Source organism: Vidua macroura, chromosome 25 (genome assembly GCF_024509145.1).
Source record: "Vidua macroura isolate BioBank_ID:100142 chromosome 25, ASM2450914v1, whole genome shotgun sequence".
Classification (NCBI taxonomy): Eukaryota; Metazoa; Chordata; class Aves; order Passeriformes; family Viduidae; genus Vidua; species Vidua macroura.
The window spans coordinates 7353125-7372709 of NC_071595.1; the positions used below are offsets into that span (position 1 = coordinate 7353125).

The 19585-nt window shown below is 57.9% G+C and overlaps 1 protein-coding gene across 13 annotated transcripts in view; it reads right to left on the minus strand.

Moving 5' to 3' along the window:
- The window catches only part of PTPRU (protein tyrosine phosphatase receptor type U), a 56582-nt gene extending 41065 nt beyond the window's left edge, over window positions 1-15517 (minus strand). For all 13 annotated transcript variants that reach the window (XM_053998654.1, XM_053998653.1, XM_053998652.1 and 10 more), the window contains exons 1-2: window positions 15434-15517; window positions 1-129 (exon numbers count right to left, since the gene is read on the minus strand). In XM_053998654.1, coding sequence (XP_053854629.1) covers window positions 1-129; window positions 15434-15506 — 202 coding nt within the window. In that variant the 5' untranslated portion in view covers window positions 15507-15517. The remainder of the gene's footprint in view (window positions 130-15433) is intronic.
- Window positions 15518-19585: the final 4068 nt, after the last annotated feature.

Genomic DNA, 19585 nt, shown 5'->3' on the forward strand with positions numbered 1-19585 from the left:
CGTGAGGCAGGTCAGGCATCAGGTGAGGCATCAGGTAACTGCGGATGAGCTCCCAGTCGAAGTCATCGTCCTCGCCCTGGCTGTACTCGCACTGGCTGGGGTCACTGTCCTCCTCGAAGGTGCAGCCAGCTGTGGGGACAGAGCCGTCAGCCCCCGAGCTCCCAGAGGGGCTGCTCCCTCCCCAGAAGCCCAGCAGGATGGTGTGATGCCCCTGGAGTGCTGGGGGACTCCAGGCATTCCCCAAGGGCACCGGAGCAGGGCTCTGGTCCTGGATGCTACCAGGGCCCCACGGCTCCACCCATGACACGAGCTGGCAGGTCTCAGCTCCCGGGGAGGCCTCAGCAGCAGGAGCAGGATGCAGCTCCCAGCTTTGCTTCTCTTCTTGGGGGTCGGTAGCACAAGGGGCTTCCCCCAAGAAACAGCATTTGGCTGTGGTGGCCACACAGAATTTGTGCTTTGACCCCGACCCTCCACCTGTGGCTTGGGCTCCTGGGGGTCTCTCCATGGCCTGATGTGAGTGTGGTAGCTCTGAGCCAGGGCCTCCAACCCTGAACGCAGCCCTGACCACCCCCCTTGGCACCACTGAGTCCTTTTGGCAGTCGTATTTTATTACAGATTTATCTCTTGGGGGTCTGAGGGTGGTCCTCAGACAGCACCTCCCTGGTCCACAGCGTGCTCAGCTGAGCACGGGGAAGTGCAGCAAATGCCAGAAGGCCACTTGTTCCCAAGGGAGGTGACACAGAGAGAGCCCCACTGTCCCACATCTAGGCCCCTCCCGTCATCGCACATTCCAGCCCACCTCCATTTTCCAGCTCCTCCATCCTTTATCCAGCTCCCCCACCCAGCCCCATCCCATCATCCCACATTGCAGGGCACTCCCATTTTCCAGCTCCCTCATCCAGGCCTCCCACATCCATCCAACCCTGGAGCTCAGGTCGGCCCTGCTGTGGGGCCACCGGGGGCTGCCCCATTGTCCCACCAAAGCCACGATTACAGGGACCAGGGCACAGCGCTCATTAACGGGGCCCCAGGAAGCCCTGAGCAAGCGGAATGAACAACGGCAAACATCCCCTAAAGGACCGGCAGGAAAACAGAGCTGGGCCACGGGATTATTTCTGCTGTTCTCTTCCTATTTTATCCCAAATTACATCAGTAATTCCCCCTGCCACCTGGGGATTTGGCAGTTAATGGCCTCACTGCTGGCACGGGTTGTGCCTCCCTGTGCTCAGGGGATGCTTGGATGCAACATTTAGTCAAACATGAGTCCAAACACTGGGAAAAAAGCCCATAAGATGCTCAGGAAATTTCAATTCCCAACTCTTTCATATATAAGAAGACATTTGTGGCTTTTTTCATCCCCTTCGCACTCATTTTTTAAAGCACAAGGGCACATTCCAGCTCCGTCACCAACTGTTTTTTCCTCTCAGAGCCGTAAGAAACTTCTTCTTAAAAAACTGTAAGCAAATTCTCTCCTATTCGTATGTCTGGAGGCACTGAGACATCACAGCTTTCTTAAAGCCCTTCCCAAAATGGAGCGTCTGCCCAGCCCACGTGCGGATGTGCCCCCGCACCGCAGCCCCTGGTCCTCAGCTCTCACCACGAGACGTGTCGGATTTTAGAGTCTGGAACTTGGCTGCACTTTCTAACGGGAGGAAAAGCACAAATCTGTCAAAATTTTCCAGGAAGGAAGGAAAATAAAATAAATTTCAAAATAAAACAGTGTCAGAGACTAAGTGCCAAGTGATTTAAAAGAAAAAAAGCCCAACTGTTTCTTTCCAAGATCTGCTGAGCAGGATATTCTGGGAGGCAGAAATTTGTTCTTGGGGGATTTTTTTTTTGGCCTGAGAAACCAGAGAAGAGTCAAACAATGTTTCAGGCTGGCAGAGCCCCATTTCCCAGGGAAAAGAGATTCCTTCACCCCCAATAAACTATTCCCAGCCGCTGAACACAATGAGATATGTACCCTCCTCCTCTCCCTCCTGGACTGCAGCCCCCCACCCAAATCCTGCTGCCATCCCCAGCACAGCCACTGCCACCAATCTGCGCCTCCACCACCCCACACCTGCATCCTCAGCCACCCACGAGATGATGCCTGGGCTCCAGAAGTTTAAAAGGCAATTACAGAGCAGATATTGTGCTGGCCGAGCTGATCCATCTCCCTCCTCAGACAGGTTTACTGCCAAGGCTTTTCCCAGCACGAGCCTTCCCTCCCATCCACGGCACAAAACAAAGGCAGTTCGACTGGCCACTCCATTTCCCTGACTAATTTGTCCATGATTTGTACACACAGGGGAAAAAAAGCCAAAAAGGCTTCACAGAACCTTGGTTTCCATGAGTTATGGGACGCTTCTGGCACCATCTCTCCCCAGCCAAGGACAGGGCTGGGAGAAGCTCGACCTCCAGCAGATTCTCCCTCCTCATCACAAGATTAAGGGCATAAAAATTAACACCTGAGCAATTAAATGCCAACAGTCCAACTCCACAGGGGGTGGCTGGAGGTGCTCCAGCAGCTGTGGAAAGTCAGAGAGGGGAAACCCAGAGCGACCTGCAAAAAAATTAATGTTTCATCACAACATTTGCAAGGAGGGTAGGGAGGCTGCAACCCAAAATATCCGCCTGCAGCAGAGGGAGGGTTATTCCATCCCAAGGGCAGCAGGACAAGGACTGCGGGAGCCGGGTGAGACTGCTCCAGGTATGGACACACCCTAAAAACGAACCAAGGAGCCCCCGGCCCCCTGAGCTGGCTCCAGGCCAGGGTGACAGCAGCTCCGGGTGCGGAGGTGAAGGCAGCGAGCGCGGGAGGCGCGATCCCAACGCGACAGCGGCTAAAAATACTGCAGGGAGCTGGGGGTCTGCCCCCGGGGGTGGGACGTGTCCGAGACACAGCCTGAACACCCCAAAGCTGCCTAAATCACCCCCAACACAGAGCCTGCCCCATGCACAAGAGGCAGCCTGTGCCAAGGACGAGACGTGCCCCGTGGAACACCCCACACAAAACCCCCGGAGCATCACAGTGTTCTTGGGAAGCGGGGAGAGAGGGATGAGCACCAACACGGGGGTTTAACACCAAATGGATCCGATTTTTTTTTTAAATAAAGAAAAAAGAGGTAGTTGGAGAGATTTGCTAGGGAGATGGGGACCAGTGCTGTTCAGCCTCCTCCAGGTACTGCTGCCACCTCCATGGATCCACCACGTGCCTAGGTAGAAGGGAGCAGAGGGACAGGCACCAGTGTAGAAGTTGAACACCAGATGAAGCAAAATTGTTTGAAAGAAAGCAAAAAAAACACAGCTGGAGGGGTTTGTCAGGGAGCCTGGTAGCAGGCTCAGCATCCCCCCGGGTACCACTGCAGCACCAGGGCATGTGAGAGAGCAGAGGCATAGACACCAACGTGAGGGTTAAACACCAGATAGACTAAAATTTCTCAAAAAGAAAGAAAAGGAGGTGGCTTAATGGATTAACCAGGGAGAAGGATACCACTGCCACTCAGCATCCCTTGGGAACCACTGCCACCCAGCATCCCCCTCTACAAGGATGAAGAGCAGGAAATCTGGGGAGGGGAGGGACTAGTGATTCACAAAGAAAAGAGAGGAAAAGAAAGACCAAACAGCCAAGTACAAAGGACAGAATCTAATTAATTCTCCATGGCCACTGAGGAACGTGGCCGCCTGCCTACAGCCCACCCCGCGCTCTTTCATCCACAGAGTCTACACTGCTCTCGCTTCCAAGTTAATTACACACTTAAAACCTTTCCTGTTTAACCTCCTGCACCATGGGACATGATCTGTGTCTTCTCTTGCCTTTTATTGAGCAGCCTTGAGAAGGCTCCTGTGCAAAAAGGCAGCCCAGCACCATCTAGGATTGGGATCACAGCCCAGCACCATCCAGGATGGCAGGACTGGGATCACAGCCCAGCACCATCCACGATTGCAGGATTGTGCTCTCCCCCACCCAAGACCCTCTGGGGTATCATCTGGTGGGAACAAAACACCAATAATATCCCAAAATGCGGACAGGCTTTATGAAAAATGGGCTCATACTAAAACTTTAGCAAGTGCCGCTTCCCCAGAGCTACAAAATACGGTGCAGCCACCCAGGACACCCAGTCCTGATGGGAAAAAGCCCATTTCGCTCCTACCCTGGCTTAGCCAGGACTGGATCAGCCCCATGGTCATCTCCAGGGTGCAGCATCTTGGGAGCACAAGCCACAACACCCCATGGCACATGTACCAGGGTAGATAATACTGGTCATCTTTCAGATCAAAATAAGTTGGTTGTCCCTGGCCTTATCCAGCAGCTCCAATCCTCCACCCCAAGTAATTCTCAGCAGGAAATGGGGAGGATTCAGGTACCCACAGGACATATGGCACACTGCCCTGGCAGCCAAGTGCAAACACTCAGCAGAGTGAAACCATCATCTGACCACACCAAGATGTGGCAGGGGGTGAACAGAGCTCTCCTGCCATCAAATCCAAAGTTTCCATTGCCTCCCAGGAGAAGTGATGGAGTCGGAGGCTTTGCAGCTGCACACTCCCAAATTACCACACCCAAGACCTCTCCTCTTAAACGCACGTGAGGAAGATGCTCTCTGTCTAAACCAAAGGATGAAGCTCTTTACACAGGATAGTCAATGAGCTGCTGCAAATGGGGAAACCGAGGCACAGAGGGGATGTGGTGAAGTCCCAGAACACCCGGGATCACCGCAGGGATGGCAGAAAGCCCAGGATGGGTGTGCCGGGATACAGAACCACAGCTCCAGCAGATCCCACCAAGGTGCCATTCCTTCCCAGCACGCCTGGAGCAGAGCCAGCCTTCCACCTCGCAGATCCCAGCTGCTATTTAAAGGTGCTTTCCTTGGCACACTCCTACGGGAACGTGCCCCGGGAAGGAAACGCTGGGAGCTGCTTCCCTCCGGGCGCCGGCAGACGTGGGGGACAGGGAGCACATTCTGCAGCTCGGCCAAAATTACATGCACTTCTCAGCCAGTGAGATCCTGTACACAGCACCCCACAGGCTCCCAGGAGAGGTTCAGGGATCTGGGATCATTTCCATCCGCAGGGGGCTCAAATTCCTGGGGCTGGGATCTTACAGGGGCTGTTTGGCACTGAGGAATCCAGCTCAGTGGGAAAATCCAGACAGGGAGAGGTCCTGTGTGCCAGCACCCCAACATCTCACACTGACTGGGACCCCCGCCACACTGGGTACACCAACAGCTCCATGGGCAAGCCCAAACACCCCAGGATTTCACTGGGAAAACCTCTTCCAGCCCAGGCAAAGGGGAGCTGAATCCCTCTGTAGCTGCACTTGGCACATGCAGAGGGCCTGGGGCACCAGCACAACATTGAAAGTGATTCTGTGCATGACACCCCAGAGATGATGACAAACCCCCTCCCTGCTCCTCTGCTCCCCATTCTGCAAAAGAGAAACTTTTAAGAGAAATCTCACTGATTTCTCATCCCCAGTAATAGGTGGTTGGAAGAATATGGAAAGCAGCACCATTAGAATTCTCACCAGTAGTTTGTTTTGGTTCTCCAAATCATTTTAAATATTGTATTTAATAGAAAAATAATTTGCTCAGCTGTAAGAAACATCAATTTGCAACTTGAAGCCTTGTATATTAGCCAGAGAAGCGAATGTGTAAACATTAGCAGCTCCAGGAACGTGTGGGGTTTGGCCAATGCAATTCCAGGGAGAGAGCAGCCAGATATTAAGACGGAGGATTTGCATAATAAGTCACTTATGCCTGATAACCTCAGTGTTTGGAACACGCAGGACTAGAGAACAATATCCATCTGCCAGCAACTACAGAAGACATAAATCTCCTTTTTTCCTTTTTTTTTTTTCTTCTTGACTGGTAAAGACTCTTTATGGCTTTTACCTGCAGGTCCCCAAGGAGTTGTCAAACTTCCTGCAGTGAGAACCCAGTCCCAGCAGCCCCCAAGGAACCCCAAGGATGGGGGAGAATTGGCAAATCTGGATTCATTACAGGCATTTTGAAGCAAATACAATTAGGAAAATACAACTCCAAAGACTTTGCAATGCCACAGGGATGGCTTGTGCTTGGGCAAGCACCAAGCGGGCCATACATCACTGTGTGGTGAAAATGCATTTAAAAGCAAAGGGGGAATAATTAATCTTGCCAGAATCATTCCTTGGGGCAAGTCCAGCTGCCAACTGCATCTCCACACGCTCTTAGCTCCAGGGAGATCAGCACTCCTGGGACTGGGTGCTGCATCACCCTGCTGCAGGCAGCACCAGGAATGTCTCCCTGGAGTGTACCTCTCTGGCTGCTCTGGAGATGCTGGGGGACACAAGCCAGGAGGTTTTAGCTCCATGTCCAGGGGATGTGGGGATTTAACATCCCATCCAGAGGCTGTTGGTGCCCAGCACCCGGATCCAGCCAGAGCTGTTCCCAAGGAAGGACCAGCATCACTCCGTTACTCGAGCCCTGCTCCAGAGAGGTCCTGCAGCACAAAAACACCTTCAAGCAGCACAGCCAGGAGGCCACTAACCCACTGCACAAGTGCTTTAATAATGAACCATCACTTAATTAACATCATCAGTGCTGCCTGGTGGACTCCATGGGAAAAAAAAAAAAAAGGCAGGAAACCTTTGGAAACCTCCATCCTGCCATTATCGATCGCACCATGTGCAATTACAGCTCACAGGCTGCAGAGCTGTGCGACACCTCGGGGAAAAAATGGGAACAAGGTAAAATAAACTGGAAAAGGCAGGGGGAATAAAGCTCATTTCTCCCCCTCACTCCTTTATTACTGTCAGGTCCCCCAGGTCCCTGCTGAGGACGATCCACCCCACATGTCCAGGGACCCAGAGAGCCCAGGACCATGAGCCCCAAAGGGCACACGCTGCTTTCAGGGGGTGCCTGAGGACCCAGAGATGCTCCCTTGGCAGGAAAAGCAGCTGCCCTAGGACACAGCAGCACCACACCAAAGCTCTGGGGAACTCCAACATCAGCTGCAGAAATCATGGGAAAGAGCAAGTTTTCCAAACCAACCCCATTCTGCCAGGGATAAAAAGGGGGGAGCCCTCAGCCTCCCCTGCCAAAGCAGGTCCCGCATCTCCACAATGATGGATATGGGATCACAGTCCTGGGAGGCTCATCCTCCTGGAATGGAGCATGTGCCAGCACTGGGAGGGTCTTGGGAGGCAGCTCCGAGGGTCACTGATGGCATTTCAGGCAGAGAACAGAGCTGGGGAGCCCTCGGCCCCCATCCAGTGACAGGGCCACAGCATCCCCACCGTGCCCAGCATCCCAGCCTGAATCCAGCCCGGGTGGGATAAAGGCGAGGAGAAGAGGAATAAGGCTCAGTGCCATGCAAAATCCAGGTCAGCGTCCTCCTCCTCCTCCGTGCCACCAGCAGAGCCAGGAACAGCAGTGTGGGCTGACTGACGCGGGGCTGGCAGGTGACAACGTGTGACGTGGGCACATCCATCACCAGCACCAGGGCTCGGCTGAACCGCTGCTGTGGAGTGGGAGGTTCGAGGCAGGAGCCCTCGTGGGAGGAATTACAAGGAGCCGTGTGCCCAGCAGGTCTGTCACAGCTCTGGGGAACACGCTGGACCATGCCAGGCACCCTTCAGCCAGGCAAAGGGAAGGAAATGGCAAATCAAGCCCAGAAAAAACAGGTTTGTTTTTACTAGTCCATGAATTTGGCTCAGCTAGCTCTGGCTCGGGCATCCATCCATCCTGAACTGCAGCACCCTCAACTCATTCCAGCAAAAACTCCGGGATTACACTAAGCGTGCAGGAATAACTGAGGAGTCCCTGCAGTGCCAGAAGTGCACACAACACCCTGCAGCCCCATGGGAGAATCATGAAACCCCAATACCCAGCACCTTCCACCTCCTCCCTGCACACAGCCTTCCCCAGACAGATCCCAGCTCCCATCCCCAACCAGCTGCAGCCACCATTCCATGGGAAGGAAGGCAGGACACAGCCTCTCAGACAGAGAAATGTCATTCAGAGCCAGCAGCTCTCCAGACAGGAGCCTGGGTGAGAGACTAAATAAAAAGTTCAGCTGATATAAAGAGAAATAGCCCAATGAGGAGATGCAGTGCTTTAGTTTAATATTGTTATAATCCAGAGAAAGCAGGCTGGATGCTGGCTGCAGAAAATCAATGGGATATTATCACTCAGCAGACAGATGAAAAGACAGTAAAAATAAGAAGAAATAATAACAGAAGTAAGAGAGTCCTTGGAAAGAGCCCCAGAAGGGCAGTGGCTGAACCTGCACCACAGGAAGAGTTCAAGAGTCTGCCCTGGCATTGAGAGGCTTCCAAAGTTACCCCCAAGCTGCTCCTTCCCCAAAAACACACTGGAAAGCTCCAGCACCCACCTCCACAGGGTGCAGAGGCAGGAGCCCCATTGACACCAAAACCACAGAACCAGATGTCCCAGTGAGGACTTTGAGGTGCCAGGGGGTGCCCCAGGATCACCCACCTGTCCTAATTCAACTAACCACACTGAAGCACCCGGTAATTAAGGAAAGAGCATTTATGCAGCTAATTACCCAGGGTGTCAGCATACCTCTGCTAACAGGCAGGATGTGCTGGCAGGGAATGAGGACCTGGCACCCAAGGGTGTGTGGGGCTGTGACGGGTCCTCGTCCCCACGGGTGGGCTGCCAGCAGCAGGGAAGGACTTTGGAGGAGACGCCATCCTTGCATGGATCTGCCTGGACTTCCTGACCAGCCCTGAAGATTGCTGCTGTTGAACCTTCCCCCATCACAGCTTTTTGCAGGAACCCGAAGCTCCAGGGTCACACAGCACAGGACAGAGAGGAGGCTGCACCCTGAGGAGCCCTACAGAGCAGCCCCAAAACCACAGAGCTCCACAGACACCTCCAAATCCATCCAAGCAAGGGAATGCAGTTTGCTGTAGTCCACCCCTCCACAAGCAAGTGGCCGCAATGTTCCGTCCCCTCCGGAGAAAAGCCATTCCCACATCTCCTGTCAGGACACAGCAGCGAGACCCCTCGGGCAGCACCCCAAAGTCAAGCCTCACGCTCTGGGGGAGCAGCTGGGCCACAGCAAGCGGCCCATCTCCTCTTCTAGACTGGCCACCACTCGCCTCTGGTGACACCCTGCTCTGGGGCAGCCTGCCCCAGCCGTGTGTCCAGCAGCTGAGGGTCCCGAGCCACACGTGCTCCTTGGCTCAGCTAATTGGGCTAATTAGGCTGAAGGCCTCTAGCACAAAGCAGCACACAGGTTCAAACGCCCAGGGGTCACCAGGGCTTGTCTCCTGAGCAGGGGCCTCGTTAAGACTCATCAGGTCATCGATGTCCCCATCCCTCATCCTCAGAGCATCTCCTGCCTCCCCATCCCAGCCACAATCCTGATTAACTTAACGATGTCAGGAAAACTTGGATCCACATGGGGAGTCCAGGGAGCCAAAGAAGTTATTGGTTAATTTAGGGCTCACCAGCACAGCCCTGGAACGAGCAAGGATGGACCCTCTGGCAGTCTGGGAAGGCTGCAGGGAGCTGGGGGGGCTGTGCCAGCACAGCCACCCTGTCATGGGTGATTTGATACTATTTTTCAAGCCCAATTAAAAAAAAAAGGCATAAAAATTGTGTATGCCAAAAATATTCCAGAAGTTGCTCCAGCTGCAACACACTCCCACCCCCCAGCTGCAGTGCAACGCTCTGCTCCACTGCATTCCTGTCAGGGATGGGGGCTGTCCCAGCTTCCAGGCACCCTGGGTGGACAGTGGAGTCCCCAGGTAACAGGGGGCATGGCAGGCACATCCCTGCCCCCGCCTTCAGCAGCAGGGCTGCCCAGAGCCCCCCACCCCCCGAGCTGGGCCCACCATCCCTGCTGCAGGACACTGGGGTCAGCCAGGTGCCAAAGGCGTGCCAAGCACCCTCCCTTACCCCCCTCCTGCTCCTCTACATTTTCAGCACTTTGGGAGGCAGGAAGGTCAGGAAATAACAAATTTATGGCCAAAGCCAGTCAAGAGGCCCCTTCCAGCTCTGAATCTGTCACGCAGAGTCACGGTGATACATCGAGACCCCACTGAGCCCCAGACTGCAGGAGCATCGCGTTCCTGGCACTCCCACTGCAGCCCAGCCGGCTCCTTGGAGCAAGCAGCATCCCAGAGGGCAGGCACGCAGGAACAGGAACAGCCCCGGCACCCCCCGGTACCCCATGGCACAGAGGGAGGTCTCTTGTCCTGCTCCTGCAGCGAGCATGGAACCAGCACCCAGATTTGGGGCCTGGCAGAGGCGTCCAGGGACAGCCCCAGCCTGGCTCGCCACAATCTACGCTTGGATTCACTCTCCAGGAGGGAGAAACTGGAGTGCAAAGCCTGGGCCCCTTGAACATGCAGTAAGCATGTTCCCCCCCCAGTGCCCAGGCAGGAGCTGCAGACCTGGGCTGTGGCACCCAGGCAGGACCTGGAACAGCCACGAGCAGCCAGCAGCCATCCAGCAAGCAGGAACAGCACTCCTGATCTTAAAAAAATACGTAAAATAACAGCTGCAGCTGACAAGTGAGCCCCCAGAGCTGGCAGCAGGGAGGGGGAAAGGGCTGCTCCACAGGCGAGGGCTCTTCTGCCTTTGCCTTCCAGCAGCTGAAGAGCTGGACTTTGGCTTTTGATCGGGCAGAGGGTGCAGAACCTGCCGCTCCCAGGAAAGCAGCGGCTCAGGAGCACCCAGGAAAGTCCCTCTGACACCTGCCAGCTCCACAGCCACTCCCCAGAGACACCCTTCACCCGGCAAAGAGGAGCAGACCCCGTGTCCCCAGGACCACTCCAGCCAGGCAGACGCAGGCTGGCACCCCCTCCCCCCTGCACGGGTAAAAGCAGCAGCAGCTCCTGTCAGACCACCAGCAGCAGAAGGGAAAACCTCCACCTCCACACCTATCTATTCTGAGGCTGCCAATGAGGAAGCAATTAGCTTCAGGGGATTAATTGTTGGGGATCCTTGTCCAGAGGGGAAAGCCTCAGTCTCACCAAGTGCAAAGAGGGATCTCCAAGCTGGAATGAGAGAGCAGGATCCAAGGAAAGCTACAAAGCAAATCCCAAGCTGCCGTGGGGGAGAAGAGGTTTGGGAATCTTGACATTTAATCACGCAGTAACTAAAGGTTTGTAGACATGTCTAATAAGACAATTATAGTGCATGTTAATAATAGATTATTAAAAAGCTTATTTATGGAGGTTTCAGCAGGCAGATGGTAGGGCCATGGTGATAAGGCTCTCCAGAGCCTGTGCTACCTCCCAGCTCCCAGGGATGCAGCAGGGATTTGCCTTCCTCTGCCTCCAGCCCCCCGTGCTTAACCCTCACACGACTGCCCAAAGCAAAGCAGCAAATCCCTGCAGAGGGACTGCAGCCAGGAGAAGACTCTTATGGGGCATTTTGGGGTGCTCAGAGCTCCCAGCCTCTCTGCAGAGCAAGGACTGGGTGATGAAGTGATGGAAAAGTTCCATCTCAGGTGCAGTCAAGGGAAAAACCAACATCAACAGGCAGCAAGGAGGTGGTCACAGCCAGGACAAGGGTTAAAGGCACCAACAAACACCTGCCTTGGTTTTCCAGGGGGTGTCTCTCCTCCCCCAGGGCCCTGATCCTGACAGACTTTATTCTGAGAAAGCTCCCAGGGAAGCTGGAATAGGGCTGGTTTGCCTTAGTTTGGATAACAAAGGGAAAAATGTGCATTTCAGGCCAGGATGTGATTCACCAGCATCCCTGTTCCCAGGGCCAGGGCAGGTCCAGGGACCCAGAGGAAAAACATGAAACAGGAGTTTTGGAACAAGAAAAGGCTAAAAATGAAACAAATTCAACTGCAAGTCTTGATGGGCAAGGGTGGGGGGGGAACCCAGACATTGCCAGGCTGTACCATGGAGCTGCAGATACAGAGCCAGAGGGACAGGTCCATCCAGGAGCATCAGCATCACTCTGAGCCCCCCTAAATTCTGCTTCTCCCTCGTGGATGGTGAAAATCCACCACAGTCCAGTGTCCCTCTGCACACACTGGAGAGCCGAGGGCTCGGGAGCCAGAAACCTCTGCCCTGGGCACACTTGGGCACGTCAACAGGATTTTCTGGAGCATCTCGACGCAGAAGCCTCAAGGGTGTTTGCACTGTCTGGGCGCTCTGGGAAAGGGCATGGCATTCTCAGGGCATTAAAAACACACGTAGGAGCAAACAAGAGAAAGAGCTTCTTCCCTGGCACGACAGAACAGGCAAGAGGGAAAAAAAAAAACAAAAAAAAACAAAAAAAAAAAAAACACCACGAAGCCTGAAACAAGCTGACAAGGAAAATGTAACGTTCTCGCACGTTTTATGTGCTTGGTGAAGGCGGGGTCGGGAGACTAAAAATGCCTCGGCATGGGAGAGCCCATGGACGGCCAGGCGGAGGGAAACAAACACCGGGAAAAGCGCTGGAAGAACAGCATCAGGCACCTGAGCGCCCGGAGGGCACCGAACACTGACCCTGTCCCCAGCAGCAGCCGGGGACATCTCTGCTCCTGACCCCCCTTCCCCGAGCCTCCCCCGCTCATCCCTTCCCCCAGCACCTCCCGAGCCCCCGTGGCCGTTAACGGGCGGGGGCTGCCCCGCTCCCGGCCCCAATCCCAGCCCCGGGAGCGGCGTCTGCTCGGCTGCTCCCATTCACTCGACCGAGACAGCACCGCCGCGTCGGGGTCGGGGTCACCCGTGCCATCTCCTGCCAGCGCTGTGGCGCGGGGACAGGGACGCTCGGGGGCCCCGTCCCTCCTGCCCGGCCCCAGCTGGTCAGCACAGCCGGCAGCCACCTCGCCCAGCCCCCGCAAGCGGTCCGAGTGCCTCCGGAGACGCCACCGACCCCAGTCCAGCGCTCCCTGGCAGTCCCAACCTCCCAAGTGGAAGCTGCAAACACAAATATTTTATTTGCTTAATTGCCGCTAACGAAGTCGGAGCCGAGCGCAAACAGCTTCCGCATAATTCCGGCAGGAGTGCCAGGCAGCAGCACGGCTGTGTGTCCCCACCGCGTGTCCCCACCGCCCGAAAACAGCCCGGGAGCCCTGGGCAGCTCTGCCGGGTTCTTGGGGTGCAACGCAGGGAAGCAGAGGTGCACCTTACCATGGAATCATTTGGGTTGGGAAACATCACTGAGTCCAGCACGTCCCCAAGTGCCACATCCACCTTTCCTGGCAGGGAAGGCAAAAAGCGGAGGGGAACACCTGAGCCTGCACAACCTCCTGCCCCGGGCCCAGCGCGAAGCCCCGCGAGCCAGGCGGCTCCTGGCCACGGGCTTCCAGCAGGAAAAGGCTCCTGCTGCAAAGAGCCCGGGGAGGAGAGATGGGGCTGCCAGAGGCCGCTGCTGCCAAGCTGGCCCCCATCCCAGCCTGCTGACACCACATGAGCCCCCGCATCCCTCGGCTTGGGGGGTCAGCCAGCGCCTCCCAACCCCACCCAGGTCCCCTCCGTGACCAGCACGACGGGCCGCAAGGACAGCTCAGTCGCTGTGAAACCTTCGTCAGCTACAAGAAGTTTGAGGGCTGCAGGAAGGAGCAAAGAACACCCTAAGGCCGTGGTGGGCTGTGACCAGGGCACCCCACTTCCTCCCGGTGCCTCACTTGTAGAAGGGACTTCTTCGCGAAGGCACAGCTAAAAAAAAAAACCCATCTTCTGAAAACATCCACCGAGACAAAACATCCTGCTGCCCAGAGCACGTGCAAACGGCTTAAATATTTTTTTCCCAGCCCTGCCCACTGTGCAGCCCCAGCGATGAGCCCGGCAACCTCCCCGCAGCCGGCCGAGCCACATGAGCAGGATCAAACAGCAGATCCAGGTGAAAAGCAGCCTGCAGTGGAGCGGGGGGGCTGGCAGCACACCCCACACCTCCAGCTGGATACAATCCCTTCGGCTCCACTGCGGAGCTGAGCCTGCTCTGCATCGGCCAGGGAAACGGAGCAATCCTGGTTTACACCAGGAGCGGGCTCGATCCTGCCCTTCGCCGCCCTGAGGGAAGGGACCCCACCGAGGGAAAAGGGTTCGCTTAGGAGGAGACCCTTCCCACAAAGCCGCCCCAGTCCCCAGTGCAGCCCCAGCACGGCCCCTCCAGCCCCGAGCGGCAGCTCAGCCCCGAGAGCCAACGGAGGCTGAGCAGCAGCGAACCCCAAATCCCCCTCTGAAACCGGGGGAGGCAGAGGCCCCTTACTCCACCGCAGCACTGAGCCCCCCACCAGCTCCGTGCCTCAGTTTCCCCATCGCCGCCTGCTGAAGCTCAGAGCAGCAGCTCCCGCAGCACACAACCTCTCCCCCCAATACACAAACCCATTCCCTCCCCATTTCCCCCACCCTGCATGAGCCGGGGGAGCCTCAACGGCTTCACAGCCCCCACCCATCGTCCCTCCATCCCCCACCGCGCGGGTCAGCCGCCGCTTGTTTTCTGCTGATGGGTGTCACTATTTATAATCTTTGGAGAAATGCCACTACCCAAAAAAACAAAATCAATGCACCACCACGGGGACTGCGTGCAGGTGAACAGCTTGGATTTAAAGGTAAAAAAAAAAAACCAAAGAACTAGGCAAAAATACACTTTAATGTGATCCGCGTCACCCAGGAGCTGGGGGCGATAGCACTAGGGACCCCTTGGAGCGAGGCACCAACTCCCGTGGCTCCGTTTCCCCAAAAAAAAGCGCTCGCAGCCCCCGGCAGCGCCTCGGGAGCCCCAAATTCCCCGCAGCATCCAACCTCATTCCAGCTTCCCGAAGGGACTGGGAGCGAGTCGGCGTCGTCCCACACCCCGCAGCAGCTCTGCCCGAGCCCCGGCCTGGGGGGTCCCGGGGGGCGCAGGGCTCAGCGCCGAGGTGCTCAGGGGGAGGAGGGGAAAATGTAAAAGATGCAAATTAATCGATGGATCGTATCTCCGTACAGCTCCCCAGTACCCCCCCAGCAAAACGAGAGGCAGGAGCTGCGCTCGGAGCCGCCGCGGCCGCCACCTGTTCCTAGCGAAGGGTCCCCAGCTCCCCGTCGGGGCCGCCGCTGAAAGCACCGCGATCCCGCCGACCCCGGGCACCGGCCCGAGGGCTCCCCTCGGCCGCGTTCCCCCGCCGCCACCGGGGGAAGTTTTCCCTCCCGGGGTGCGGCGGGGTCGGACGGCGGCCCCGGGAGCGGGCGGGAGCCGCGGGCCCGCGCTCGGCGGAGCGCCCTCGGGGTGGGGAGAGCCACCGAGACACCCCCGGCGGGGAAACTTCCCCGGGGGCGGCGGGGGGAGGCGCAGCCGAGAGGAGCCCCCATAGCGGTACCGGGAGGGGAGAGAGGCGGGATGCCGGTGGTTTCACGGAGGACGGGGGTCCCGAGGCGGTTCGGGGACCCTCCGGTGGAAACAGGTGGCGGCGGGACGGGCGGGACCCTCCGAGCAGCGGGGTCGGTGGAGCCCCGGAACCGCACCGAGCGCCGCACGCCCCCCGCGCCCACACCGCGCTCCGTTCCTACCGGCGGGCGTCTCGGTGTCCAGCGCGTAGACCCGCAGGGCGAGGGCGAGCAGCAGCGCCCGGGCGCTCCGCATGGTGCGGCCGGTGCCGGGGACCGGGCGGGGGGCGGCGGGGCCGTGGCCGCCGCCGCCGCTGCGCGCCCGCGGTTCCGGCGCGGCGGGGGCGCAGCGGGGCCCCGCGCCCGCCCCGCGCCTCAAATACCGGCGGCGGCGGCTCGCGCCCGCCGTGACGTCACCGCCGCCCGCGGGGGGGGGGGGGGGAGCGCCGGTACCGGGAACGGCGACGGTGGGCGCGGCGGCGGCGCCCCCTGGCGGACGCGAGCGGCGGTGCCGCGGGGGAAGTTTGGGAGCAGCGCGGGGGGGGCGGCCCCGGGAGCCACGGGGGGACCGAGGCCGTTCTCCGGTACCGGGGCACAGGAGAGATGGGAAGGGCTCCAGGGAGCTGGGGGCGACGGGCGGCGCTCGGTTAAAGGAGGAGGTTCTCCCGTACTGGGCGGTCCCGGGAGTTACGAGGGGGCGGGGGGGCCTCCTGTACCCGGGGTGGGAGGAGGGGAATATCCGGTACCGGGAGAGAGGGGGAGGAAGTCCCAGGAGAGGCGGGGAATGGGGGGTCCCGGGAATTACGGGCTGAGGGAGCTGCCCGGTTAAGGGAGGGGAGGTCTCCGGTGCCGGGGCAGAGCGGCTTGGGCTGTCCGGGAGCGCCTCTTGCTTGCGGGGTGCTGCGGGGGAGGATCCCGCAAGGGTGCGGGAGAAAGCACGGGGGTGCCCGGCTGCAGGGAGGTCCCGTTGCGCGGAGAATTTCTGTTGCTGCGGTGTCTCCTGTTGCGGGGGGAAAGAGGGGTTCCCTGCGGGCAGGAGGCTGCCGGGCTCTGAGGGGCGTCCCTGGTTTTCTGGGTGTGCAGGGATGAAGGGATAGTCCCCAGCTTGGGGAGGGCCTGCCTCCAGAAGGGTCTCCACGACCCCCCAAATGCAGGAGGTGTCCTCAGGGGTCCCAGTTTTAGGGTCCCCACCAAGCTGGAGTGGATCCTGCAGGGTTTCCAGTTGCAGGACAGGTGCTGGGAGGAGGCTGGGACAGAGGGAGGTGATGCTGACACCCACTCTGGGGTGGGTTCCCCCAGTCCTCGAGTGACCCCCATCACCTTGGCTGTGCCCAAGGCTGTGGGGCAGAGACAAGACCCTACAGGCTGGACATTGGGGACAGAGCCCCCTGCCCATCCCGGGGTGTCCTCCGATCCTGAACCCCCCCTGGTCCTCCCCCACAGCTGGATGTCCTTGAGGGACAGGGACAGGATGGTGACAGGGAAAGCCAGACAAGGCTGTGGCAGTGAGTGGCAGTGGCACCTGAGACCCCGGTGACACCCAGCAAAGCCACCATCCCCCGGGATGGGAAGGGGGTGACAGGTGGAGGTGCAGGATCTAACTCAGAGTGAGCAGAAAGGAGAAAAACCTGGCAGGATGTAAAAGGAGGAAAATCTCTGTCCCTTTCCCAGCTGAGTGCACGGGATCAGGCACAGAGCACCGGCAGCCCTGGTGTCCCTGCCGGCAGTGCCAGCGGGGATGAAAGGCCCCTTGTTTGTTGACATCCTCTCCAGCCCTATTTCTGGAGGAAAATGTTCTCCCAAAGGTTTGGGGTGAGGAGGAGGGGAACTTTGCATCAGCTTTCCGGCGTGATCCGTGCTTAGGTCACCTAGCTCTGGCTGCGGCTCCAGGGTGGGAAACTGCCTGGGCACAGGAAAACTTGGAAAGCAGAGGGAACTACGCTGGAAGTATTGGGACTTCTTACTCCAAATCACACAGGGAGAGTCCATGGCAGTGGCATCACCCTGTGATGGTTCAGCCTTGCCCTGAAGGACAGCACCCAGTTGCCAGCATCCAGCAGGGTGGCAGAGGGACAGGGGATGGTACCTGGGTGTCACTGAGCCCGGTGAACCCACCGGGAAGCTCCCAGCCCCTGAAGCAGGACAGCACTGCCCACCAGCTTCATCCAAGTTCAGCTCATCCCTCGGGATGCTGCTGTGCTGCTTCTCCATGTTGGGCTGGCTTCATTATCTGGGGACACTGCACCGACACACGGCACTGCACAACCTTGGGGACACTGCACTGACCTGGGGACACTGCACCGACCTGGGGACACTGCACTTGCACATGGCACTGCACAGCCTTGGGGACACTGCGCTGAGCTGGGGACACTGCAGAGCCCCCTCCTGGCCCCCTCCTCCCTGGGACAGGCGTTCAGCACATCTGGGGTCACCTCAGAGCTGCCAGCCCCAAATACTCCTCCTGGCAGTGTCCCCGGTGTCACCCCTGCCTGTGCCACGGGGGTACAAAACGTTCCTCTTCCGTTCCCGGTTGCCGCCGGTTGCTCCCAGCAGCACCCCCAGCAGGTTAGCACCACGGTGACACTTCTTGCAGGGATGCATCCGTCCCCATGGATCTGGGGACAAACCAGACCAGTACCGTGTGTCCCCCAGCCAGGACAGCACAGCTGGGGTGAGGGCAGAGGGTGATGGACACTCCTCTCCAGGTTGCCCCACTCTGAGCATGGAGTGATCCTGACAAATCCTCTCCCCAGTGACACTAAAGCCTGTTAAAATAATGCCTGCTAAGGGAATTAAGCTGCTTAGATGTGTGGCAGCAAAGGCAGGAGAGGGCTGGCACGGTGCAGAGGGTGGCACGGTGCAGAGGGTGGCACTCTGCAGGGTCCCCCTGGAGATTTTTGGAGAAAAATCCCCCAAATCCTTCTGGGAAGAGGAGCTGGGTGATGCAACAGCCAAGGGATGAGCTGGGGATAGTCTCTGCCCAGACTGGGGAGGAATCTGGGGGGGTCTTGACCCAGCAGCTGAACTGAAAACGTTCAGGGGGGAAATGCAGCCAAGAGTAAGCAGGAGAGGATATTCCCAGGATTCTGGGGGAATCAACCAGGAAACCTGGAGTTTTTAAGCTGCACAGGCTTGTTGGAGCACTGCACTGTGCTTTCCACCACCTTTTAAACCCCTGAATTGTATTTCCAAACTAATCACTTTAAAAAACAATTAAAAAGGGGTTTTGCTGCAGCCGCATCACAACAGAACTGTTCCCCGTTCCCTACGGGCCACCCTCCTCCTCCAGCAGTCCCACAGCCCATCCCTGCCACCTCCTCGGGTGAGCCCTGGGGTTCATCTGCTGCCACTCCTGTGCTTCTCCACGGGGCTCATTAATGCACCCAGGACCTGCCACTGGGGGCACGGCACGAGTGTCACACGAGCGGAGCGGGACGGACACGGGGGCTCTACAAAAGCTCCTGGTCCCCGCCAAGGGCTGGCACCGGGGCGGGACGGGGCGGGCGGCTCCTCCCGGGGGCTCCTCCCCTGGGGAAGGGGCTTGGGGGAGCCTCCCGGGATGATGGAGCTGGTGCGGGGAGGGATGCATGGAGAAATGCGTGGCCGGTGGGCATTCATGTTGTGAGCAGGTTTGGGGACAAGCAGGAATTGTCCCCAGGGCTCTGCATGAGGACAGTTACTGACAATTGCCCCTCCAGCACATCCAGCTCAATCCCACCTGTCCTACAGGGCTGAAAGGCAGGAAAGTTTGGCCAAGGACCCATCACTGCTTCCCCGAGCTGGGGGGGACCTGCTTGGCACTGACAGGGCCAGGGGTGCAGACAGGGACACAGGGATGGGTTTGGAGGTTGCACAGCACCCATCATGCCTGGTCTGGGACTAACCCTGCACCGAAGGAAGAAAGGAGGGACAAAGCGAAGCAGTGAGGAAGGAAGGATGGATGGGCAGACAGCCCTGCCCCATGCAGATGCAGGGATGGAGCCAGTGACAACCCATCAGGACCAAGCTCCATCCCATTCCCAGGGTGCAAATCCTTTCCCCTAACCCTTCCCAAGCATCTCCTCCCACCCTGAGCACTGGCAGGATGAGCCTGCAGTCCCCTGTCCTGTCTCCCTGAGCCATCGCCCCGGAGTGTCTTGCAGGAGCAATTGAGTTAAAATGAAGTAATCACTCTTCAAGTACAGTCATTTGCAGGAAAAATATAGGCCTTGCTGTGATTGCAAATGGTCTCCACTGTAACCATCCCTCCCACTCGGGAGAGAAATGTTCTCAGCTCCAGGGTGCTCAGTGACAGCAGCCTCAAGCACAGCCAGTGTGGCTACATCACATCCTATG